Here is a 26829-nt window from a genome sequence, read left to right as displayed (position 1 = left end):
TGATAGTTTATTTCTCTGTTGTCTTTTATCTCCTGATCACTGCCTATAAAGACTCGTGATGCTATGAATAAATGAGGAAATGTCAGAATACTTGAAGTTTATTTTAAATTTCATGAAAATTATATTCTCCTCAAAAAAACTTGGAACAAATGTGGTAGTATTCTAGATTTCTATGTTTGTATGCTGAAATTTGTGGCCTGAAAAAAGCCCAACCCAAAATGAGTTGAAATGCTTCAAAAGAATACTTTTTTTAGCTTTCAGCAGTTTGCATTAGGATTTAAGAATCAAGATAAGATTTGAAAATTTTTTTCTCCCCAACACAGTGTGTTGTTTTGCTTTGATTATTCCCATTGCACAAATAGAACAAACAAATCCAGCTAGACTTTATTCCTAAAAGTGTGGTAAGGAAACATTTACAATACTCTGAGTAGATGTACACATTTTGGAATATATGTATATTCTCGTGTCCTAATTTTAAGTCAATAGACTGGTCCATGGATTATTTTGAAACCTTAAATTTTATTTAAATTGTGTAAATAGCCTGTAGCTATGTGTTTCTATTTCCACAGAGTTGACTTGGGAATTACATACATTCAAAATGGAAACATTTCCTTCAAACATGAGGCAGTTTGAGGCGGTGCATTGCAATAGGACCCTGGACTGTGCTTTGCTGCCCTCAAGCTGACGGATATTTAGCTATATAATAGTCTGATGTTTTGCAGAGCTCAAAAAACGTTATCTGTATAATGGATTAAAAATATTCTACATGTATTTGGAAGCTGGCACTGTTTATGAAATGCTAAATGAATCTTACAAATTATAAACTATCTTCTAAGTCTACTGATTTGTCCTCCTCTGCTCTTTGCTTTATCAATTATTTTGTCAAGTGGGTTTTGTCTTTCCATTAAGTTTAGAGATCTAGGGAACAAGTAACTATACAATAACTATAGTACCAGGCATTATGTTTGTCCATTTACTATTTGCTTCTGACAAGATTTTGAAAATTAAGTGGAAAGAATTGTTGTCTCAAGTGCCTAAGTACAGTGTTGTGGGTTTACTTTAACACTATTTTGTACTGAAATGGAAGGCTGCTAATGTTTCCGAACTTGAGGGTTTCAAAATGCAACACTATATTCTTTAGGCAGCTGTGGGAATGGGCTTAGAGCTCCAGCAGAAGTGGAGTGATGGACACCTGTTCTCACAGGCTTGGCCAAGTCTATAGAGCATCCCTGAAGAGTCGGTGCACGTGTTTTAAAACCAGCCTCTCGCAGCGCCCTGCTTTGCCCGGGAGCTGTACGTGCTCCCTTGGATCATTCCTAACTTACGAAGTTATTTATCGTATATTGGACTTCTCTTCAAGAAAAATTATAAGCAATTCAGCGTGGAAAAAAATTGGCGCATGTAGTGCTGCAGAGAAAGCATTACAATTTACAAAGCTTTATACTTTTTGTTTTAAGGAGCAACAGCGAACATGCTTGTGACAAAACGAGGGCTGCAGAAGCCGCTTTTGGTGCTGTTCAGCACTGTCAGGTGGGCAGCAGAGCAGGCGGGTGAGACCTTGCCCTCAGAAGCTGCTGGAGCGAGCGTGGCCCTGCGATGGGGGCTGTTCACCCCTTCAGTCCGACCACAGAGCACCTGCAGCTGAGGGCGCTGGCGTTCTCCAAGCGCTTCTTCAACTTTCACCGGCTCTGTCCTCTGACCACTTCCCTGGGGAGCCCTGAGCCGCCTGCTCCAACCACTCGCTGGATGAAAACATTTTCCTAATATCTAACCTAAACCTCCCGCGACTCAGCTTCATGCCATTCCTTTGGGTTCTGTCACTGATCACCACAGAGAAATCGCTGCGTGCCCCTCTGCTTCCCCTCACGAGGAAGTTGTGCAGTGAGGTCTCCCCTCAGTCTCCTCCAGGCTGAACAGACCCAATGAGCTCAGCCGCTCCTCGTACGGTTGCTTGGGTTGGAGCGTGGCGGGAGAAAGGGAGGGAGCGGGGGCGGGTCCGAGGGGCCGCTTGCGGGCGCGCAGTTCAGCCGTTACCGCCGCCCCCGCTTTGAACTTCCCGCCCGCCGCCCGCGCTGCCCGTTCGCCGCCGCAGTTTCCAGGCTCAGCGGGCGGCAAAAGCCCCGGGTGGCCGCGGCCTCTCTGCGTCCCCTCTCGAGCCGGTGCTGAGGGTGGCCACCGGCCCGGTCCGCTTCGTTCCCTCGGGTCCGCCCTAGGCTGGTGCCTCCGGCGGCGGCGAATCTGCCGGGCCGGTCCCGCCGCTAGCGCGGTTTGGGCGGTTGTCAGGGAGAAGCAAGATGGCGGCTGCGGCGACGGAGGAGGACACGGAGCTGCGGGACCTGCTGGTGCAGACGCTGGAGAGCAGCGGGGTGCTTAATAAGATTAAGGTGGGCGAAGGAGAGCCTCCCGCCGGCGGGGAGCGTTGGTTGGCGCTGGCGGCGCTTCGCGGACCTGCGGAGTGTGGGAGGACCTAGGCTTCCCGGGCTTCGTCCCCTCTCACTCCCGCTTGCAGCCGGTGTTCCCGGCTGGAGCGCTCCCTCGGCGTCGCGGCCTGGCGGTGGCGCCTGCTTTCCCCGTGGCGTTCCCCGGCCGCTCGTGGTGAAGCTAGTGCGAGGGCCCGGGGCCTGACCATCGCCCGGCGCTGCCCCGCGGCCGCGGGAATTCGGGATCCCCCGGGCGGGCAGAGCCAGGGGAGCGCGGGGAGCCCGGCCCCGGCTGTGCGCCTTCGCTCTCGGTGCCGTGTGGCCGCAAGAGCTCCCTTGCTGCCGCCAAACTGGCTGGAAGCAATGGGCAGCAGCGCGGTGCGGGACGGGGTGGGTGAAATTAATCCCTGCTTCCATATGGAAAGCCCTTACTGAAAATTTCAAGCGGGGGTTGTTGTGGGTCGCTATTTTAAGCACTTGTTCTTGAGTGTGGGTTGCTTCAGTTGTGCCTTGAAGGCTTTCTGAGTCTGGAAACTCTCAGGGGATGCTGCCTGCTTGCAGGGAACAAATAACGCTACTTAAAGAAAACATACGGAAGATAATGGCATGCACACTACTACTGAGCCTGTGGTGCAGCCTGAGCTTGTGTCAGAAAGGGTAGGAAAATTGGTTCCGTGGATTCTTGTTCAAATTAAAAGCTTCCAGCAATAATTATTTTGTATAATAGAGAGTAACACAGGCATGGAAGCCTAAAAATAAATGGGTTTCCTTCAAGGCTGGAGGAGAAATGAAGTGAACCTTTCACATCAGGGATGGTGATGTTTATCCACAGTGCTGTTTTAAGTCTCCAGAGGTGGATGGTCGTTGGTGATATTTCAAGAACAGTTCAACAACTGAAGTGGTTTATGGAAGTGAGAGCATCTTTGTGTATGTACTTTCAAGTTTACTGTATTTTGAACTAGTTGTACTTTTCAGCAAAATAATATTCAAAACCATATTGTTCATCCATTTCAGATGGATGGTACTTATTTAAGTTCTGTAAAAGAATGAAGATTCTAGCTCAAGTAACTGTGTTCTGAATAGTGAGGCTTTTCTAATAGATGTCAGACAGGCCTTTTGGACCACCTGTTAACCATTCACATACTGTTAAATAATGCTAATATGGTGATAGTAAAATTGTAATTAAAAAGAGCATGGCAAGGCAATTGGGTCACATTGAGATCATGAACTGTAGTCTCTTAATTCCCACCTTTGTGTAGTATATAAATTTACATACTATGGTTGCTCGCCCATTGAGTTTTATGTGAATAAGTTTATTGTAGTTGACTATTCTATAATGCTTAAAGTGTGCGGTTTCCGATACTGTGTAAGGTACCATTATGGCAAATTAGCAAATGACTTAGGAAATACAAAATGCAGCCTCCTTGCCAGATATTGTCTTCCTTTAACACAAGGTGTTACTGTTTAATAAGTGGTATGCTTATGGCTAAGGCTCTGACTGGAGGAACTCAAGGTGCATTTTTTCTTAGCTGTAAACCTTAATTGGCATGTGAGTTTGATGAGTGCTGATTGGCAGTGTTAATGACTTACAGACTTTGTTCTATTACCTGACAAAAAGCCTGTTTCTGGAAGAATTAAGCTTGAACAAGCTGTCATCTTTTAATTGAAATTAGATTATACCATCCATTAAAAATATTACAGTCATCCTTTTATTAAAATTAATTAAACCTAATTTTGTTCAGTAGTGTTTATCTATTATGTGTCAATATTTTTTTATTATGTGGTAGAACTAAGCATTTACATGTTATCAAAACTGATGCTTACTTCCTACTTTAGAATGAGAAGTAACCGTTTTTCAAGATGGGTGAGGCTAGAGGCTAGAAAGCTACAATAAAGTATTTGTGATTTATTGAAGTAGCTACATGAAGGAGAAAAGTATGTGGTCAATGTATGGCTGCATTGGTATGAAGCACTGGAAGGATTAGAATTCAAGGGGAATTGTTTCAGTGGATGGAATGTATCAATGTTGTTACGTTTTGTAACATAATGAGTAATTTTTAGAAAGAAATTTATTATTATAACTTAGTTCTCTACTGAAACATGATTTTATAATGGCTTGCAATTTGTTTATTCTTATTTTGAGGTTAATTTCTTGGGCGCATTGGTGTTGATGTAAATTATTTAACTGAAAAAAAGGTTACTTATATGATATTTTAAAAACTTGTTCATGAATTTTGTATTTGTCTTAAAATTTGAGCATTGGATTAATTAATAAATTAATATTGTGAAAACTGGAATTTGTATAAATGTATTTGCTGCTTGTAGTTGAGAATTTCCTGTATTCTCCAAACTGCAATGTGTGTGTATATATATATACACACTTAAATATATGTATATGGAACAGATGTTTTCTATATATAGTTTGTTAATCATTGGAATTAGTCTGATGAATAAAACAGTTTCTAATGAATTCTGTAAACACACAGTACAACTGTAGATATTTGTATTTCAGTGAAAATTATCACTGTTTCTGTGTGATAATGTACAAATAGGGGTGTTCTGTCTTGAAGAGAATGTGACCTTTCTCTGAGGAAAGCTGTCGTCATCTGAGGAAGAGGAGCCATTATGCTTGTGTATTTTGTTATTTTGTTTTGGTTTATATCTTAATCTCTTGCTTTGGAATAATTTAAGTTTATATTACCTGAATTTTGCAACTTCTCTGGAACTTGCTGTTGTTACAGTTACATGGTGGGATTAGCATCACTAATGTCATATGCCTTGTAAAGCTTTTGACCAGGTGGTACTGCTAATTTCTTACTAATTTGCTTCAAAACCTGGACAGCTGAGGTATGGACAAGGGGTGTGATGTTGGAGAGGATAAAAGTACTATTTTTTAATATGAGCAGGTGCACAAGTCAGTTAAAATTGTCCTGCTTGCTTTTTTATCTTCAATTCATGTGTGATAACGAACAGTGCTTTTAAATGTCTTAGAATTAGTAACTGTCACGATGAGCATGCTGTGCACGTCCTGTAACCTGTTTTCTGCATGTTGTGATGCTTTGTTTGTTTTGAAGTGGTTCATACCAGAAAATCAACCTAATTCTTGGACTCAAGGAGAATAATTTTTTTTTATATAGCACCTATTTCTTTTTAGTTTTATAAGTCAATTAAAATATAACAATTTTTAATTCTTTCTAATAATCTAACTGAAATTCAACATTTTAATGTCAATATGGTCCTCATCATATTTTCTGAGAGGAATCTAAGTATGACTGGTTCCACTCCTAGTCCAGGACTTTGTTTGTTTATATCTAAAGGATTATGTGTGCATAATCACTCCTTTATGTCACTTAGCCAAGATTCCAAAGTTTAGCAGGCAGTGGGGAGAGCATACCCACCACATGCTGAAGGATGAGAACCTTTACAGGTTTTGCAGATGGAGATGACAGGGAGACTACTACTGAGTAAAGTTGGTAGAGATGTTGCTGGTTATAGCAACAGCCTTGGATTTGTGATGCATATAGACTGGTAGAAGTTTTTATCCCGGTGCACACGGAAGTTTAGCCTGGGTTGATCACCAGCAGTTAAACAGCTTGATGTTCTGCCACATCTCTTTCCAGAGCAATGCATCTGCTCTGTATCTACCAAGGTGTATGACAGTTCTATTGGAGTTAGGAAATACAGATGCTGAGAGTTGTGCAGAAAGGTGCCCATGTGCCACTAAATTTTACAGGTGCAAGAGAGTGTTTATGCTTGGGCATGCACAGGGCTGTTCCACAGTGCTGGAGTAGATGGCATCTACACATTCCTGTGCTTTAGCTGGAAGCTCTCTGAGCATTACCCTGTGAAATCTTATGCATTGCTTTAATCCATAATCCTAAACACACATTTAACCACGCTATCATCTGATGCACATCTTGTGAGTGCTAGCTTGTAGGAGATTTTGCACCTCCAGCTGGCCCATTGCAGATCTCTGAAGTGTCTCCCATGCTGGCACTTGCTGAACTTGCCTCCCCCTTGTTTCTCAAGGAATACACAATGTTGCCTGTATGACTTCAAAAAACTGTGTGTTCAGCTGCTGAAGTGGGTTGAGAAGAGTGGTAGCATATGTGTTTGGCAGGCTGAAATTTATATTATGGTTTCTGATAATGGGTCTTGGATAAAAAAAGAGTCTCAGGACTTCCTCTGTAGAAGCTGCAGAACTCAAAGGGTTTGTAGAAATACTGAGAGATGTACGAAGCAGCAACAAGGCTCTGTTAACTTGCAGACAATGTCATACTCAGCTGTGCTATAGGTACAAAGCTGTTTAGGAAGCTAAAGTTCCCAATTTTTTACTTTGTATTCCACAGTATTTGGAGATCAGTGTTGGAAAACCATTGCTCATTCATATGAAATATTGCCCCAGGAGTAAAAAGTATGAATAAAATTTGATAGGAAAAAATTATTTTGATGAGATCTCTTTGGAAGGTGTTGGGATTGCAGGTGAATTGTGTAGCTGTACAAAGGAGACAGAATGCAAGAAGCAAGCCATATCCAGAGTTTGTGCTTATTCTAAGAAATCATCTTGGCCACTGATGCGCCTGCTTTGATGCTTTGAGGGGTAGAAATGTGTTTGAAGTTTACAAGTATTTTCCTGTTGGAAAACAGTCTCAAGTTTTGTCTTAGGAAAATCAGATCTCTTGTTTAAGTCCTGGACAAATCTTTTCTAGCACAATCAAAGACAAATACTACCAAAAAACCCCCCAGAAATTCTTTGGATATGCTAAATATTATATGTTTTGGAGTTTGCAAGTGGGAGGTAGATGCCAGTTACAGGTCATCCTTCAGTCCTGAGGGTCCTGAAGGTCTCTGTCTTATCCTTTCACTTTTCATCCAGTATCTGCTATGTAAGGCGCTGTGGATGGCTTTACAAACACACCGCTAAATCAGACCAATAACCTGTTAATGTAGGTGCTTGTTGTCTTCCTATTAAAAGCGTGTTTCCAAATTAGATAGGCATTTTTTGAGATGCCACCTAAAAGTGTGTTTGGGGGAGCTCTTGAGATAGTAAGAAATGTTATCCTCTTTTGCAGGGAACTGCAGATTGAGGGGGCTGTTTTCATGGACAGTATTTAGGTTATATGCAAAAGGGTTTCTATTTGGAAGAGGGTAAACTTGCCCAGGTTCTAAAGAGGGATGGTGTAGTTCAATACAGAAAAGATGCTTTTTTTCATGGACTTAGGTTTTGGATTTCTAGTACAACAGTAATCAGTAAAAAACAGTGTTGTCTAATGAGCTGTAAATGCCTGGGAGGAAAAGGGGAAATTTAATTTTATTTCAAAACACTGACCCATACATTTCTCTAACACAGACAGTATTTGTCATATACAATGATTGCCTTACTTGTTTTAGCCAAGTTCAGTAAAGCGAAATTACTGTTTCATTGGCATGAGCTCTTGGTCTGATACAACTACTTAGGGATATAAGAGAATGTGTGTCTTTCACAGTATGAGCAAGAAGTCTGTAGGCTTGATGGAAGTACAAGTGATAGACACTTACTCATCAACATCTGTTGATATAACCGTGTTTTATTGAAGACTTAGAATATGAGTGGGGAATTAGAATATCAAGCTTTGATCTGCTTTACTATGAGACAGTGAATAAAATTCTTCACAATGTAGTTGAATTGTGTTGAATACTGCTAGCAGGATAAGGCAGTATGGAATATGGAAAATGACAAGAGCAGATTATAACTATGTATGAAACACATATTGGGCTGGTGCCAAAGGGTACTAGGACAAAGAGAAATGCAATCCGTTCATACCCAATAAAAACAAAAGACGTGTGAGAAGAGCTCTGTAAGTGGAGTAATCTGTGTAGTTATCTAAACCTTCGTATCTGCTGGTGGGAGCAAATTGCTGTGGCCCTACCTGATGATGGTGATCTCTATCTCTGGGGTTCAAATTCTCTATGACTGGCCTCAGGTCTTGAAAAGCCTATATGACATTGTCCATCCTCCTGGTATAGTATGATTTATCTTGTAGTAGGGTGATTATTTGTTTGGCCTCAGCTTTGTTGTTGCTTTTTACTTTCTTCTCCATGAAGATGAGAATTACTGCTTTGACCTCACAAATTCTAGCATATGGTTCCTTGTCAAAATTTATTGCGGTGATATTTTGAGAATATTGTGCTATGATCTGAGCAGTACCCACGTCAAAGGATGAAGTTCAGTGTGTTGTAGTGTAAACTTTCCTTGTGGGGATAGTGCAGAAATGTGTAACTTCAAACATTGTGATGCTCACAGGATTGGAGAGTCGATTGCAGGGGTGTCGTCTATATGCGGAAGGGCTTTAGGGTGGTCTAGATGATCTAGCTCTAGATGATGCAGGTAAGCTAAAGGGAGGTGTAAATACCAGTGGCATTGTTTTCTGGTGGTCAGCTCCTGCCCTTAAATTTATTAATTGGGCACTAAAGTAAATAAAGGTGAACCAGCTATTCACAGGGAATGGCAACATCTGAGAGAAATTGACCATGTGTCATTAAATAAACAAGAAGAGGAAGAAAAGCACCTCTGTTAATAATTAAAAGCCATTGGATTGGACCTAGAGGAGGGGAGCGTGCAAACAATCCCATTTAAGTGAAAAAAAAAGTGACAGTTTGATATTGTTCCAGAATCTCAAAGCAGGTCAGACTCTGGATTAGCTGATGTACTGGCAACTGCTTTCAGACAACTTCATTCTCCAGTCCCAGGATCCAGACCATTAAGGGGGGTTTACCCCTACCCACATGCATTGACTGGTGTGTTTTATTTTGAAAAGTTGTAACAGCCAGTCAGGAATGCTTTGTTATTTTTATTATCCTCTTATGTAAATATGTTTGGTTTCTGTGGCCTAAGTGACAAAGAAAGCCTTGCAACTGTTTCAGGTTTATCATAGTGAGGTAAAACTAAATAAACAAGTTATTAGTTGTTGGTTGCAAAGTTAAATGAAAACTGATTTTGTAAGAATAATATTTAAGTTAATGGGGTGTGTAAAAGATCTCACCGATAGACAGCTGTACCCCAACACATGAGAAAAAGGTAAGAATAATAAATAAATTAATTGCTCATAAGAGGATTTTCTGATTGAATGCTGTATCCCAGCAGCTGAAAAAATGTGATTGCAGTGTCAGTATGATCATTGCATATAATTGTAATTATATGTTTAAATATTATAATTATATGTTTACATGTAATTATAATGTTGTAAGCATTTCACTCTTCTTTTGGTGAGAAATCCTTTTGATTTTCTTGAATATTTTTTGTTCTTCAATAATGTGTCCAAAGAGGAGTTTCCTTAAAAAAGAAGTGCTTGTTTTTCCCATGAAGGGTTGGGTATGGGTTTTGGTTTGAGTTTTTTTGTTTGGTTGGTTTTTGTTTGGATGGTTTGGTTTTGATGTTTGGGGTTTTTTTTGTTGGTTGGTTGGGGTTTTTTTGCTTTGTTGGGTTTTTTATGGGTGGGCATTTGCTTTTGGTTTTATTTTTTTAGTGGGAGGGACCAGGTACTTCATGTTTAGTTACCTCTAAATAGTTACCTCTGGGAATATATATGACAAAGTCCAGACATTCTCCATATTGGTCTTATTCTTAGATATGTAAATAAATTTTTCTTTTAAATTCTGCTCTTTTTTTGCTGTTGAGAAAACTTAAATATGCTGTCTTTTCTAGTTTATTACTGCAGTGTTATCTACTGACTTCAAAATATCAGATTAAGAGTTGATTAAAGTGGCAAACTAATTCATCAAATGTATGTTATCCGTTTGACATGTTCACTGGAAACAGAAAAACTGTAATGCTTACAAATTTTTTTATAAAGTAGGTAAGACTTAAACTTCAATATTCAAAGTAGTCCTGAGAAGAATTCTGATTCTTTATAATAATATATTTAGAATCGGTAGGTAAACCATTACTACCAGGAGTATTTGAATGACTGTGATATCATATTCTTTTCCTTGAGAAATTCTGGGGGTTTGAGTGTATTCTGACAAGAAATTGTAGCAATTTGTATATCGTAACGTTTAGTTTTTAATGGGTTATTACGGCCTATTTGTTCATATTTCCTGAGTTAATTGTAAATGAAGAGTAGGTGTTTTGGTGCTGCCTGAAAGAGATGGATGTTTCTCTCAGAAGAGAAATAATAGGAGATAATTTAGGTACTTTGGAATCTTTTTATGTACAAAGAAATAATTTAGGAAGTCTTGTATCAAATTATGTTGCCCCCTGTCTTGTTCTCAGACTGGAAACTATTATTTCTCTGCCTCAAGTAACATTGCCTGTAAATCTTAAGTGTTTTAATTGCACTGATGTAGATTAGTCCCTGCCAAGTTGCTTGCGGAGAAACAAATAGCTGTAAAGCTGCTTGCTAGCTCTTTGCATCCTATTTGCTTAGGAAAAAGGTGCTTTTAGAAATGCTGTTTGTTTTGTTTTTTATTTGGCAGGCAGAGTTACGTGCAGCTGTGTTTTTGGCATTAGAAGAACAAGAGAAAGTAGAGGTAAGAGAACCTTAAAAAATAAATCAAAAAGAAAAAAACATCCTTTGTGTAGAATTAAATATCATAGCTTTAGTACTTTCTGTTTGTGAAATGTAGCAAGATAAAAAGATTTATTTCTGCATAAGATTCATAAAGAACACAAAACAAGACTATCAGGGTGTTTCCTGATGTTAAAATATGGGAATTGTTAAATAGTCTTTTGAAATTATAATTTTAAGTGTCTGTCTCTGCTGGATTTATATGGCTTCTGTCCAGTTGACCAGAATAGATAAGTATTTTCTCCAACAAATACATCTTTTAAAAAACATATCTACTTGACTGATCAAGATCTTATCAAAACGGAATAATGTCTTTTGAAATTGAAAATTTTATACTGGGGTGTTTTGACAAGTGTATTTCAAAGGCAGTTTTGTCCAGTAAGATGCCAAGTATGCTAATGCTTATGGTATTTCCCATAAGGATTGTTGTAGGCTTGCTTCTGGATAATTTGCTTTAACACTTAGGGATGAATTCTTAATAAAGAGATGGACTATGTACTGATACTTTGGCATTATATTAATATAAGGGGAATGAGGTACTGATTCATGATTGCATAACAGTGCTGCTGTGGTATAGAGATACCAGTTTTGTGACCACTTATGCTAGCTTTGCTTCATTTCCTCTGTCTTTCCATTTTCTAGAGTTGGGGAGTAGAGAGTGATGTATGTCCAGCCTCTCTGCTTCAAAAGGAGAGGAATGGAAAACTTCTATTCCTCTGCTGATTGGATGGTCATGCTCTTTCTGGAAAAATGCTTAACTGAAGCAGACAATATTGGGATGTTAGTAAGGATGGGAAGTAGTTATTCTATGATCTGAGATTCCGTATTCCAGAACTTTAACATAAGATAGCTGAAGATGCTGTGGTGGAAGACTGATACAAAAGAACAGTGCCATCTCTTTATGGGAAGCTTGAAGATGTTATAGAGCACCCAGAGAGCAGCCTTTCACACGACCTGGAGAGTTATAGCAATAGTTCAAGTAATGTGAAGACAGACTTCCTACAGTACATTTCAGCTCACCATTTCTCAAAAAGGTTACATGTATCATGATATTTTAAATTTGCAACTGTAGTGATAAATATGTATAACTGATCCTTTTCTTACCCAGGATATCCATTCCCTCTTAGGAGTGGCATTTAGAATTGCTTTTGAAAAATCACAGAATGATTTTGACAACCCCAGACATAACACATTGATTTATTTCTGTTTAAAAATTGAAGAGGGCAAATCTAACAAGGGAGACAAAACCTTTTTTATAATATCTTTGATATTTTTAACCAATAGAAGATTAGTATTGATTTGTGTTCTAATAGCTAGCATGGTCTACACTTCATCTGGAAGATTCGTAAATTTCCATTTTTTAAAAGGTTGGACTGAATTACCTTAAACTTTGTACTTTATTAGAGGAGCAGCTTGGGAAGTTACCTGCTTAGTTTACCTCTTCAGTCATTAGATAAATAAAAATCAGTATGCTATTAAGAATTTTGGTGAAACTGCTTTAGCTCCAAGACAAATTTAATTTGCCTTCATAAATTTATTGCTACATAGCTTTTACTTATAGTTGTAGAATTCATACAAAGGTAGATTTTTAAGAAGTGAATTGCATGGGCAGGGCATCATTGTGCAGCAGAGTATTGCACACTAGCTTGCTGTGGTTTTCAATTTCTTGCTAGCATGTAGATGACATTAATTGTCGTTTGGTTTTTGCTTTTTGACAGAACAAAGCACCTCTGGTAAATGAAAGCTTGAAAAGTTTTTTAGGTACAAAGGATGGTAAGTTCTTTGTTTAGTATATACTTCTCAAGATAATTAAAATAGGTCACAAAGGATTAAATCTTTGAATCTTATTAACAGTGCAGTCTCTATTACATTAAATATGCTTTTGTTCCTTTCAGATGTCCTAATTACTACTCATTCAGAATATAATGAAATCTATAATTTTTAAAGTTAATATTGCTGAAGTTCTGTTTTTAATAAAGGTAATTAAGGCATTGAAGTTAATATTTCACGATGTCTTACAGTTGTGCTGAGACATTCTAGACCAATAGAAAGAGTAACCAGTGAAAACTAAGGGCATAGATACTGGAGTGAATGCACCATAGACAACAGATGTCAAAATGATGTTTTTGAAACAGCTGAATAGTTATAAAAATGCTGCACATGAATTTAGTATGCAGTCTGTAATACTTTTGCAGTATTACTGGCTTAATGATTTTCATATGACAGCAAAGTTCAAAATTAGGCTGTTAGTGTACAAACTTGCTATGAGGTGGCAGTTTGCTGGATGTCTAAACGATGTCTATAGTGAAGCCATGTGTGCTGGTGTTAATGTTAAATCTTTGAAATAAGATTTGTTTCTGTCTGATCTATTTTAACTCTTCTCATTTTCTTTCTAGGTCGCTTGGTAGCAGGTCTTGTTGCAGAATTTCTACGGTTTTTCAATCTTGATTTTACTTTAGCTGTTTTTCAGCCTGAATCAAGCACCGTAAGATATACTGGTTTAGTTTGTATGCAGTGCTCAATGCTTGAAGTGCATGGCAATGAATGCAGAAGCTATGGCTGATTTGTTTAAACCACTTACTTCTTTTTATTAAAAATATTTTTTTTATGTTTTGTCTGTAATAGGTACTTGGTGTCATGAAAATACATTTTTCAGGATAGTAGGCTAATATGAATATTTCTCTTTATCAAAATCAATGCTAGATAATAATTTAATTCCAAATTAACAGGCTGATAATTTTTGTGGAATCATATAATAGTATATGAATCCTGCATAACCTTGCAACATTTTTTGCCACTAACTTTACTATGTCATAATATTAAGTTAGCATTGTTACATGAAAATTAAAATAATGTCAGTCATCTACTCTGAGAGAAATTTCAGTGACAAAAAGGACTTTGTGGAGATATCACAAGAAGTGATTTAATAAAATAGTTCATTTGGGAGGGATCTACAGTGATTATGTGTCCCAACTGATTGCTTTAAGGCTTTAAGTACTAAATTAGAGGGTTTTCATCACCTTTGTGCCTTTGTCTCTTTTTGTGATATAAAGGTTTTAATAATAATTTTGGGTTTGAAGGAGTTTCATTTCACTGCAGAATTTCTCATTATATCTCAAGTACTTTTTTTTTCTTGAAGTCAGTTTAAATAGTTAATATATTAAAAATCCAATTTTTTCAAATCAGTCAATTAGTTGACTGCTGTTTCTCAGAGCCTCATGTTTCTTTTTAGGGGCTTATGCAAAGAAAATCCCATGCAACTCTGTTCTTTGCCAAATATCCTTAGCCAAATGAGTTGCTAATTTATTACTGGAACACATCTGTACAAAGATTCATGTTCACACTACCAAATAGAAACAAATGAAAACAGCCACACTTTGTGTTGTGTTGCCACTCACTCTTTGGAGCAGTGCTTCCTTTGCATTGTAAAGGCATCTTATGCTCTCTGAAACACCCCTTCTGTTTTCCAGTAAATGTGTCCATTTCACCTATTGCAGAGCATAAAGGAAATTTGGTCAAAGTTAAATGAGCTGGCCAAGACTGCTGTGTATGGTGCTGAGAGATTTGACTTTGTCTCTACTAGCCTCTGAGCAGTTTCTTGTACTGTCTCTATCCCGTGTGCTGGACTAGTGGTGGCTTACTTCAGTATTTGCTTGACCTGTGTTCTGATAGGAAGCGTAACTAAATGTTTATAAGAGATCAAGATGAACTAGTGCCCTTTGTAGTGTTACCATCTGGGGTTGTGCTAGCCAACCTGGGTTTGCTGTAGCATTCTGCTTCTCCTACAGTGTGAAGCTGAGTTTGAAAAAGTGTTGTTGGGATTTTTTTGTGGGGTTTTTTGGATGATACCAAATTGCTTTCATCACCTTTCCTGTCCAAATCCATAGATTTTTTTTAATGTGAAACAGAGACTGAAAGGAAGTGTAGACCTATGCAAGCATAGTTCAGTATGCACAGCAATGGCAACTCCCCATCATCCATGAATTTGCTGGGACCACTCTCTGGGTGTCCTTGGATCCACTTTTAAATGTGGTAGGATAAAGTAATTTGGCCATATAAATTCTTAAATCCCAAAGCATGCTAATGCATGCTTCGTGCATATTTAAAATAACTTTGCATGATCTGTGACAAATTCAGGTACAGATCAGAAGTAAATTATGCAATAGATGGTATTTAAAAGAGGTGTTGATTTTCAGAGGTTTTCTCCCAACTTTGCCCTAAACCAGGACAATGTGGCACTTAGGGACATGGTGTAGTGGTGGACTTGATGCTCTAAAGGGTCTTTTCCAACCTGAATGATTCTATGGTTTTATTACTTCAGTCCACAAGTAACAAGACATCATAAGTAATCACTCTTTAGTCCAGGCAGAGCTGTTTTAAATAAGATTTTCTTATATTACAAAATTTGTCTTTAATTTTCTGGCAATTATTTCAATGTTTTGAATCTTGTTTTTTCTGTTGTCGCCCCCAGCTAAATGGCCTTGATGGTCGAGAAAACTTAGCTCGAGATTTGGGAATTACGGAAGCAGAAGGTACTGTGGGTGGTCCCCTGTTGTTGGAGGTTGTTAGGAAGTGTCAGCAGAAAAAGACTTCAGGCGGTAGAGAAGTAAGTAATACTAACTTGAAATTTCTTTCTTTATAATTCTTTATTCATTTTTTTTCAGTGATGAAAAATAAACTGAAATTTTGAACACTTGGCTATTGTACTATTAGACTGTTTCAGGTATTTATTATATTATGCATTCAACTTATTTGAGAGATAAAAAATAAACTTTATGACAATTACTTTTAATACCACCCTAGAGGTTTTTATTAATATTCTACTGCAACATAGTAGCACAGAATGATTCTAGATAAATGACACAAAACACTGTGCCACTTGTTTTCAAATTTCTGGTGTAGTTTTGATATCGCTTCTATCTGTACCTGTTTTCCCTGGCATACTTATAGTTTTAATATGACCTGAAAAGCCTCAAATGAGTTTTGTCAAAAGCTTTAAAGCTCTTCTAAAAACATATGTACTTAAAATTAAATATATCAAAGGATTGAATTACGTGAAAGCAATGACAGTAGTATTTGAATGGAATAGATAATTAATATGTTGACTGAGTTAAATCCAATAGCATTTGGCTGTGACTTGGAAGAAAGTTCTCTACACCCGGGATGCATTCAGTGTCCCAAATAAAGCTAAAATTCAGGAGTAGTTGTAATAGACTTAACATAGCAATTTTCTGTCAGATGAAAGGGGGGTTTCCTTGAGCCCTTGTATTTCCTAGTATTTGATCAGTCTGGGAGTGCCCCTGGAAAGCCAAGATCCTTGTGCATGGCCATTCTGTCCCTGTCCTGTTATGGGGACTCCACTGAGCAGTCCACTGTATTGGAGGGCGTTTAACTGACTTGCTGAGGGACACATACCGGCAGTGTATTGGAGTCAAATCCTGTAGTGCAATTTAGAAGGGTGAGGCCCTCCTGGTTCTCCTCGCTCTGTGATTTCCATACTGTGTGTGACTATAACTTCCCAGTTTTCTCTGGTGCAAACCTCAGTTGTCTTCCCAGTGCCAAGGTTTGCATACTGTCCAAGTGAGGAGTGTGGTCTTGTTTCTTCTTGGATGCAATTATCATAGGATCAGAGAATCACTGAGATTCAAAGAGACCTTTAAGATCATCCAGTTCAAGTGTCAGCATAGCACCATCACTGTAACCCCTCACCCCCACCAACCAGCACCAGATGCAGATGCCTCTTGAGCACCTCCAAGGATGGTGACTCCACCACCCCTCTGGGCAACCTGTTCCAATGTCTGACCAACGTAACAGTGAAACATTTTTTTTCTAATATGTAATCTAAATCCCCCTAGCTCATCTTAAGGCCATTTCCTCTAGACCTCTCACTGCAGGCACGGTAGAAGAGACTGTCCCCACATCACTACACCCCCTCCCTGAGCCTCCTCTTGTCTAGACCAGCTGCCTCAACCGTTCCTCTTAGGACATGTGCTCTAGATCCCTCATAAATCTCGTTGCCCTTCTCTGGACATGCTCCAGAACGTCAATATCTTTTCTAATGCGAGGGGCCCAAAACTGAATGCAGTAGTTGAGATGCAACCTCACTGGTGCTAGTTATTACAAAATAAAATATAAGTTTCAGTAAGTGCTTATTTGAAACTTCTTAGGTGCCTCCAGTTCTAAGTGACAGCCAGTGCCCCACATCAAAATCATCTGAGGGACGGTCAAGTGCACACTCTATACCAAATAAGGTAAGATGATATATAATGAAAAGCTTTGTAACATATGTGAGATGAGTAAAAGAGAGAACTCCTGTGAAACTGTAGATATGACAGTATTCACTTAAATGATCTGCCACTTGAAAATATTTATTCCACTCAGCAAAACTTTCATATATGGTTCCAATCAAAAATGAACTGTTGTGCTTATACTTTCCTGGCATGACATAGTACAGGGCACAGAACAGAAAAGTAGCTGTAGCTTCCCTCTTATTGTAGCCAGGCTGTCATTAAGCTCATAATTTTAAAAAACAATTCTATTCATCTAGAATAGGAAATCAAAATTTTTATTACTACCACTTGTAGGTTTAAGTACTTTTTCCTGCCCTAGAAAAACTGAGCTACTGCCAGCAATTGAATGTGATTCTGTGACTGAGATAAAAGAGCCTTGGTATGAAAAAGACCTATTGAGGTGATTTTCACTTGCATGGCCTTTAGTTTGAAAATTTCGCTTCAGCCTTCTGAGTGAAAGTTAATGACTGATAAAAAGACCCTTCAGATAGTACAACCTACATTGGCTATCTGAACTAAATAATCCTTTTTGTTTTGTTTCATAACTCTGCTGCTATTAATTTGTAGAAAGGAAGCTAATTTAATAAATATTTTATTAGCTTAATTTTAGTAAGTATAGGGAAAAGTGGAAATAGCAGTATTACGTGCTAGGTAATCGTATAAAAACATTTTTCTTTCCCAGCACCTTGATTATCTAGGTAAATTAGAATATTGTTCTTTGGTCCACAAAGCCATGCTAAGTTACAGCTTGAGTTGTATGACTTAATGTTAAAGGCTGCATGTAGAATTGTCCTTACATTCTAGACTGTAGGTCTGAGCCATAAGCATGAGAAGACGACTGAAAGCTATGTACTTTTAAAGTCTCACTTTTGTCATTTTTGGTTAGTATTTGAGAGAATGTGTCAGTAACTCCAGTTTTCTTATGCTTATTATTTTAAAACCTAATACTGTGTTGCAGAGATTACCACTTAATATGGAATTTAGAGTAATTTTCATGGGTTTAAATTGATTTATTTTGAAGACTAGCTATAACTAAGAACCGTTGTTAGTAGAGATATAAATAACATGAAAAACACTTAAGAATCAGTCTGTCTAGATTTCCTTATTTGATAACTAAGATACTTTAAAATGGTTTGCTTTTATAATAGAAGTGATGTAGATAGCATAGCAATGCACAGGATGGAACAAAAGATTTTAATGGCAGCAACAATAAAGAACACTTTCTAAAGTGATAAAACAACTTTTTTTCTGGTGTGATTCTTGATGATACTAATGAACTAACTAGTACGTTTTAGGAATTTGAGGTAATGCTTTAAAAAGTGATGCTAGGTGTATGTTATGTGTTGTGCATTTTTGTATACACTTAGAGTATTGCGTGACATGAATACTTACTCCACTCTTTATCTTTTAAGGCTACTGAGAACACTCAGAGTGATACAAGTGTCTCATCAGGGGAAGCAAGCAAAAGAAGTATTCATTTTCTGCCTAATGAAACAAAACTAGATCCTCAACTAGAAAACAAAGACTTGAATACCAAAGAAAAAAGTGATCCAGTTGTGGATGAAGATGATGTAGAGGAAGATTCTTTCTTTGATGACCCTGTACCCAAACCAGAAAGAACTTACAGCTGGTAGGTAACGTGGATGTTTTTCTTAATACATAGTTTCTTTAGTCCTCTATATGCTTGCAGACCTTTGAGAGCTGTAAGTTGAGAGCTATTATTATTTGCTTTTGTAAGTGTTCAGATCTGTAACATTTTGTTTCCAAAATATTCACGTCTCTGATTTTGTTCCGTTCCATTCCATTCCGTGTCCTCTGAGATCTCTTGGATGTACTATGAGTGGAAAAACCTATATCACTTTATAACTGCATCAGTTAGGGTATCTAATGTCCCCAGCCTGTTTCCTTGGTGGAATGAACATGCATGAGGCACAGACATCAGTGTTTCCTCTTGAAAAAGAGCTGCAGTGGTACTAAAGGAAGTGGACAGTGACAGGGACAGTGCATTGAATATTGGTATGGTTTTGTTAGGAATACGAAAAACATTCTAAACTGACTCCATAGACTGTAATAACAAAGAAAGTTTTCTTACAGCTGAGGATTTTCTCTTAACATTGCAACACCTTTTGTGTTTTCAGTGAGGTGTTACTTCTGTATGTGCCAATTTTGCAGATGGATCTGAAGCGCGTTTTTATTGTTTATCTGTGGAGCCTGATGACTGAAAAATGCCATTTGAAACAAGAACTGGTGACTGAGCTATACAGCAGCTTTGTTATAAAACTGAAAAATCTATCATGTTGAGTTATTTTGAAGCTTAGATTAGATACCACTGTATTGAGCAATGCTTCAGGATTATTTCATTATGTTATTTTGCTGTGCTCAAGTAATCAGAGAATTGCTCCAGCTTAGCAGACATTAAGAAGAGCTTATAGAATCATTTGTAAATGGGTTTGGCCGTTGGGTTTTCCACCCAGCTATGCTGATAGTGGGCAGAGCATCATAAGCTTTTTTGTATTACTGTTAGAGTAGATGCTTATTCTAGGAGTAGGAATCTTCTGGTAGAGCACAAAGTAATGATGACAGGTAAACCAGGTCTCTCGCTAATAAATGAATGAACTCTTTGTGAAAGATTTTTTATAATACAGCTTTTGTTGGATGTTTTTTGTTGGAGTAGACTTTTTCTTCCTCAAAGAGCACTGACTGTACTCTGGAAAATATTGTATGTTGCAACTAACCCTACTATAGTATTTCTTTTCTCCTTTTATAATAATGTCACGATTAAAACTGATTCTGAGTGCATTTACTCCTCCTTACTCGAGAGCTCATTCAACTAGCCTTTGATCCAAGAAACCATTGTAGCAGATAGTCTAAATGTTAAATTGGGTAAATTAGAAAAGTCTGTGAAAACTTTTGCATAATAATATTTACTAATTCCTTATTTTTGGAGTATTTTCATATGACAGCAAGATAAATTTTCCTTGAAACTGGATAAACTAGATTTTTTCTAAAAGACAATCCAAGAAACAGACTAATTATTTAGTAAAGTAAGGATTTTTTTTCTAGTAGAGAAACTCCCTGCAGAAGAAATTGCTTGCAGATTGTGTGTCTGTAGTAGAGTCACAGTCCACAAGTAGTATTTTGTAGCACATAATGTTATTATGATGCAGCTATTCTTGTAACATCCCATATAAGGTTTGCTTGAATGTGTTGCTGATAAATGAGCAAGAAGCTATTTGTAGTTGAGCTGTGTGTGCTGAATTGCCCATTTTTACCTTCCTGGCAACTCTTCCAGAGGGCAAAAGACTCCCCATATTCTTCAGGTATAATCCCCTTTGTGGTACTTAGAGCTAGATATAATGAATGATTCAAATGATGCCCATTATTAATAGGAATGGAATCAAAATAGCAAACAGTTCTGGAAATACTAAATGTGAAAATCTTGGTCTCTTTTAATTTGTGTTTCTTCATCCTTTACTTGCAAGTAGGATTTGAACTAGGTAGTAGCCAAATGAACTTTAACATGTGAGGTCTATCTTGTGTAATCAAGAGGTTTTTATTCTATGAACTGACCGCTCTTAGAATTAATAGCTTCATCAGACGTAATCTCTCTGAGATGTAAAACAAACTGAAGTACTGATTTATATCTGAATCTCTTCTCTTTTGGCTGCATTTACTTACGGGGATGATGAAAGGTCCTTAGACATAAATAGTGATGCTGATGAAGGTGCTCTGTCTGTGAGAGAAGGCAGGTGGAAGTCTTTGCATGGGTGAGAAAGTGGCTTTCTTGGTCAGTGTTGTGGTTGACACTTGTGCTAGTGAGCTGCCTACTGCTTCTAGGGTTGCAGAATGAATAGTCCTTTTTCCTTGTGCTTTTTTTTGCTGTAGTATTGCTGTTCTAGTTTTTTGACAATTTAATAACAGAAAAGAAGGTAATGATGCATATTTTACAGCTCTGTGGAGTACTTATTTGTTTGTTTTTTTACAGGAAAACAGAGACTAATAAAACAGGAGGTCTAGCATCCCTTTCTGATGCACCAGCTCTAAAAAGTGGTTTAAGCTCCCTGACTGGTGCACCTTTGCTAAAGGAGTCTGATAGTAAGTTTTCGTATATTTTTGTGTTTGATGATTGTAGAAGTTATTTCTGTAATGAAACGAATGAGCTACACGTTCAGATGGAAGAATGATAGAGTATATGGCTGGTTGTAATGTGTTTTACAGTTGTGCTTTCTTAGCAAGTGATGGCATGCTGGTTTGGATATATTGTACTACCACTGGGGTATTCTATGCTTTGGTGCATGAAATACTTAGCGCATCCCATTTTTTGTGTGCATCTGAAGCAGTGTGTATAAAGGAGTATATAATTCTACTGCTCAGTTTTAAACTGAAATTGGCTTATTCCTTTGCATTATCTTAAATTATTTGTACTGGTTCTTTAGAGGTATTTGCTTTCATGTTGTAAATCCCTGAGTAGTGGGAGATTATTCATGTTTACTACTAGAGGTTTTAAATGTTGTCAGAATTCAACTGTGAAAATAAAATACGATATTGGTGTAGTATACTATAAAAGTACATAAGGTTGATATAAAAGAACAGTTGTTATAAATGGTTGGTTTGTTTGTGTAAGTTGGATCTTACTGATGAGCGACAAGTCCAATTTCTGATATAAGTGCTTTTGTTTACAGATTTGGATAGAAACTCTGTTTTAAAAGACCTGCGGTTGGTGAATGCAAAGCTGGGATCACTGGAATTAGGCAAGTAACTGCTGAACATGAGGAAGCTCTGGCATTTTTGGTTGTCCATAACTGATAAATTCTGCCCCAGCTTCTTAAAGGAATCTGAGAAACTCAAATACACATATTGAACTAAAAATCTTCAGCTTTTACTTACATTATTCTATTTAACATAGATTATGAAGCTTGTAGTTAAAAGCAAGATGTGAACTAAAGAAATCCAGAAAAGTGAAAACTGGTGTCTTGTGGGTTAATACTTTACACATGGAGCAAAAATTTGATTCATTCTGTGCAAGCATTTACTAATACGAAGTGATGAATTTTGTTGAGGTTTCTACGAAAAGAGCAGGTTTATGTTTTTTGGTAAAAGATAGCCTGGTAAGTATTACTGCTTTTCAGTGACATATTTAGTTGCCCTCCATACCTTTGAAAGTTGCCTTTCTTTTGTTGCAATATGATGAAGGTGTAATGGAAGAATTCTCTCAAAACAGAGCTGTCAAGTATTTAAAGTTTGTATTCAGCAATGAAGCTACCTTCCTGAAAATGTATGTTCAGTTTTGAAACAGTTTATGTTAATAATACTGTCATTAAATAATGACAAACACAACTCACCTTTCTAATCAATGTAAATAATTTAATCTACTCCCACTTTGCCTGGTCATCAAACCATGTATTTTGGTGCAAGAATAGACTGGGGGTTTTTGTGTTTCCTGAAGAGAAAACTTGTTTGATTAATAGCTTTTAAATATTATTTAGGAAATGGAGATGATGATGAATATGCTGATGACTTCAACAGGTAAGAGAAGGATCACACCTCAATAGGTGTAAAAGTGCTTATAACTGCTTATGTAGTATAAACATATCCACTAGCATACTTGAATTATTTCATAATATGGCAGACAGTCACTATCACTGGGATCTGTCAGTACTTCTGAACTCTTTTAAACTTCAGTTTGCTATTTTAATAGATTTAATTACAAGTTAAAATAAACAACCAAACCATATCTCTTTTTGTGTAGAGATAATGGGTTCCTTAAAAAACATACTGGTTACTTCAGCATGATACTATGCTGAGCTTTTTGTGGAAGGGGTTTGAGGTTTGTTTTTTTTCCTGAACCATGCACTTAATAATGTTTTGGCAATGAATGCAATTAGTCAATAATCATGCTGAATGCTGAGGTATTCAATTGGAAAATAATAAATCATCATGAGTAGTCATAAATATTTAACAACCTTATGCTTATGTTATGGAGATTTCGGTGTTGTAAATTGCATGATCAAGGCCTAAGTATTCACAGTATTTATTATGGCTTCATTTAGGTAGAAAAGCCTTTAGTTGTTATGGAGTTTTATGTAACTTCACATCTAACTTCTTAGGAAGTGTAGTTCCAATCAAATGTCAGGTATAAAGTAAATGTCATACCTGGATGTTTGATAAGGAAGTCTTATTTCTCTCCTTGTGGTTTTCTTTCTCTTTAGTACCAGTCATCGCTCAGAAAAAAGTGACATCAGTATTGGTGAAGAAATAGACGAAATTTCTGTGGGAACAGAAGAGTCAAATGCCAGTGATAAAGTATGATTATTTTTAAATTATTGTTCTTTGTATTCTTCTGAGCTTGTCTTGGCTTTCCAACCTTCTGTGAAGTAACATGCCCTTGTCCTTAGCTCCTAGGTTGTGTGTTAAGGTTCTATTATTTGTTACATTCTGGTTTTTATACCTAGTATCCTTTGCTAAGTTAGATGCTATGTTGATTAACAAAATCCCAACAAAACAAAAACCCTGCAACAGTTGTTGAGTAGCACAATTCACTGTGCCTTTCTAGTTGTGTAAAAGGTATTTGAAGCTGGTTCAGTGCCCAACATACAAAGATTTATCTCAGTATCTCAAGATCTGAGTACCTCCTAAAGGACCATGTAATCTCACTGAAACAGCTTGAGGTTGAAAGGTATATGAAAGGTTTATGAAGGAATAAATGACATAATACTGTTTTTGTGATTTCTGAGTTTCATAAAATTTCATAGATTTCATTTATTTTCTAGCTCGAAAGCATCACACAAGACCTTACCATTTCTCAGTTAAGTGACGTTGCAGATTATCTAGAAGATGTGGCATAGAATTGGACAGCAAAAATCTTTCATTGTGCTGGACTAGAAGACTGCGGTGGACTATTAATTTCAGACAATCACCTTTTGCTGGAATGTCCACTCCCTATTTGTGCCTTGTGTTTCAAAAAGACTGTAGGTGAAGAAGGTTTTTAAATATTCTTAACAAGAACGAAATGAAATAGTGTGTTCCCTTTTGAGTCTGGTATCAGAATTACTTTCTTCATTTGGTTCAGCCAGACCTTTCACAGCAGGAGGTGGATTTTCCAAGCAGAATGTCCATTGCTGGCAGTGGACATAATGAAAACCAGTTGGTAAGAGAACATCAAGAAGGAGGCATGTGGCTTTATAGTGAATTTGCACTGTTATTTTAGCAGTCAGATTTTTTTAAAGATAACCAAAGCAAGAACCTTCAAAGGTGGTGGTTCAACTCACACTTCTTTTAACGCAACCTTGTCAAGTCAGCATGTAGTACATATTTATGGTAACTCTAGCCACAGTACCTAGTTATTCCAGACTTACTTGAAACTGCTCTTTTACAGACTCTTCTGAAAGTTGGACTTTATCTTTTTTAAAGGCATATTAAATTGAGAGCATCTAAACTCTTAAACCTGAATTTAGCTATGTTTAGGAGCTAAGTTTAGCACTAGTCTTAACTCAGAATATTCTTGTTTAAGTATGTTTGTCAGACCATTGATGTTAAGACCCAAGCTGTTTTTATATATGATAATTTCATCAATGTTATCTGTTGTTAAATCACGAAAAGTAATTTTGTAAGGATTCACAAATCAGTAACTAAATCTTATGGGGTAAGTTTTTAACAGTGTGTAATGCTTAGGGGAACTTTTGTTTTTGAGGGTTCTTCATGTGCTGTGGGATCACTTTCATTCTTGAAAATATTTAAAGTAAAAATGAGCGCCAAAAAGTGAAACTACTAAACTTCTGCTTTTCAGATTCTGACTGCTGTACAAAGTTTAATGGAAATATTTAAAATATCATACTGAAGACATTATGGACACTAAGTTCTAGCTAAGAGCAAATTATTGTAATTTCATGATGCTCTTGCAGAACAGGATCAGTGGTGGCAGGGTTGACAGTTCTTCACTGATACTGTTGCAAGTGGCGCTGCTATAATGTGTAGGTCATGGACATTTGTACTGAAAGGACTTCAAAATGTGCACTTTCTGAACATTGTGAACACATCTGGAAAATAGACATGTAAGTGAATATAAATAATTTTATTTTAACTTTTTTTCTTTTTTTAGGATTTTTAATTTTCTTTTTTAGGGACACTGTTGACCTGTCATCAGTAATCACCACAGTGGAAGTAGCATGCTAAACTAAAGCCATTGGTTAAGCATATAAAGCTGCTACTAGCACTGGAAGCTGACTTAAATATTTTTTTGCACTGGGCCAGCAGGCCTGGAGCAGTGCTGGGAAGTTAGGCTTGTACATTACATAAATGATTTGAGAGGAGACGGCAAAAGTGTGCCTTTTATTTATGTGCACCCCAAAAATAGCCAGCAAAAAAGTATCAGAGTAGTCATGGTGTTAACTTTTAACTTTGTGCCATATTATAGCAGGTGAATACAGAGGAGAATATTTTTCACCCCAAAAAGTCAATGTGCCATAACTTCAAATAGGAACAATGTTTTAACATATGATACAGCCTGTGTAAAAAATTCATTTAAGGGTAGGGGAACCTGTGCCTCAAGATACTGTGTATGGAAAAGTTTGGATTGGACTTTTTTTCCCCCCTTTCTTTTTTTTCCTTTCTTTTTTCCTTTTTTTTTTTTTCTTTTTTTTTCCCTAAGAGCATCAGCATGTCTGAAGGAAATAAAATTCCACATGAACAGTTGTTTCTGGCATTCATTTTTAAGGTGTGTGGAATAATGCAGAGGCAGTGTTGTTTGCTTTCTTACATGCCTTGGGAAAACATGATGTTCCGTTACCTGTTAGCTGTAGGATATGTGGCAATTTATCATACCAAAAGAAACCAAAAGTTTATTAAAAATTTTCTAATTGCAGTTGAAGATGTGGCCTTTTCATTAATTAATTAGATATTTTACATGTTAACATGACTTGTGTTAACAACCAAGTATTGTTCCCTTACTTTGGGAGTTAACTGGAGACCTTGGGCTTTGGCTCTAATTGAAGGAAATATCAAAAAGTGGTAAGTCTCCGTGCTGTTTTTCCTGTGAGCTTTTACTGAATTGTGTGTAATTCAAATTGTCAAATAAAGCTATTGTGCTGGCTAAATTGTGTTTTGAGACTTGTTGAACCAGAAACCTTAACATTTAGATAAATTAAGGAAGCTCTGTGGGATTTGAGTTTTATATGAAAAATGATTTTTATATAGTCCATTCTGCAGCTGAGAATCCTTTTAAGCCCAAAGGATCTTGCATTTCCTGATTATGAATCTGGTTAAGAGTTGACAGAATTACATTAGTGATATCAGTCCAAGTTGTCAGATGGTTTATGATTCAACAAAGAAACCCAACAATCTTGATTGGCAAAATTTTGTCTCATTTACTATTGTTTGAGGTATTTAAACATAAGTGACAAGTTAAACCCTCTCGAATTCTTGTTTCACCATATATTTCAAACCATATTGTTTAGTATTTTGCATAGGCTTCTCCCAGAAGGACCAATGTAGTTGATTACTCCACCTCAGGTGATAGAATTGACAACCAGAGCCCTGTCATAAAAGATCAGAACACTTTTGTGAGCAGAGAAGTGT

At 37.3% G+C, this 26829-nt stretch overlaps 1 protein-coding gene across 2 annotated transcripts; it reads left to right on the top strand.

Annotated features, from left to right (window-relative positions):
* The first annotated feature begins 2092 nt into the window (after positions 1-2092).
* Positions 2093-26340, top strand: CEP43 (centrosomal protein 43). Of its 2 annotated transcripts, XM_058836250.1 has the most exons (12): positions 2093-2384; positions 10875-10928; positions 12685-12739; positions 13363-13451; positions 15438-15572; positions 17134-17217; positions 18669-18886; positions 21242-21351; positions 21939-22007; positions 22743-22782; positions 23466-23559; positions 24027-26340. In XM_058836250.1, the coding sequence occupies exons 1-12, from the start codon at positions 2295-2297 to the stop codon at positions 24099-24101; spliced, it is 1113 nt and encodes a 370-aa protein (XP_058692233.1). In that variant the 5' UTR covers positions 2093-2294; the 3' UTR covers positions 24102-26340. The 2 variants fall into 2 exon arrangements, with proteins under 2 accessions (XP_058692233.1, XP_058692234.1); XM_058836251.1 differs by lacking the exon at positions 13363-13451 and having other exon boundaries at positions 12685-12699.
* Positions 26341-26829: the final 489 nt, after the last annotated feature.

The sequence above is a fragment of the Poecile atricapillus genome, chromosome 3 (assembly GCF_030490865.1).
Source record: "Poecile atricapillus isolate bPoeAtr1 chromosome 3, bPoeAtr1.hap1, whole genome shotgun sequence".
Taxonomy (NCBI): Eukaryota; Metazoa; Chordata; class Aves; order Passeriformes; family Paridae; genus Poecile; species Poecile atricapillus.
The sequence above is the reverse complement of the archived record's forward strand: the minus strand, read 5'-3'. Positions and strand labels throughout refer to the sequence as shown.

What these genes read in the sequence shown, in the direction of transcription:
- CEP43 (XM_058836250.1), top strand. Translation starts at nt 2,295, where the DNA reads ATGGCGGCTGCGGCGACGGAGGAGGACACGGAGCTGCGGGACCTGCTG. An exon ending in TTTTTTAGGTACAAAGGATG is followed by an intron (nt 12,740 to 13,362) that starts GTAAGTTCTTTG and finishes TTTTCTTTCTAG; the next exon opens with GTCGCTTGGTAGCAGGTCTT. An exon ending in AGACTTCAGGCGGTAGAGAA is followed by an intron (nt 15,573 to 17,133) that starts GTAAGTAATACT and finishes GAAACTTCTTAG; the next exon opens with GTGCCTCCAGTTCTAAGTGA.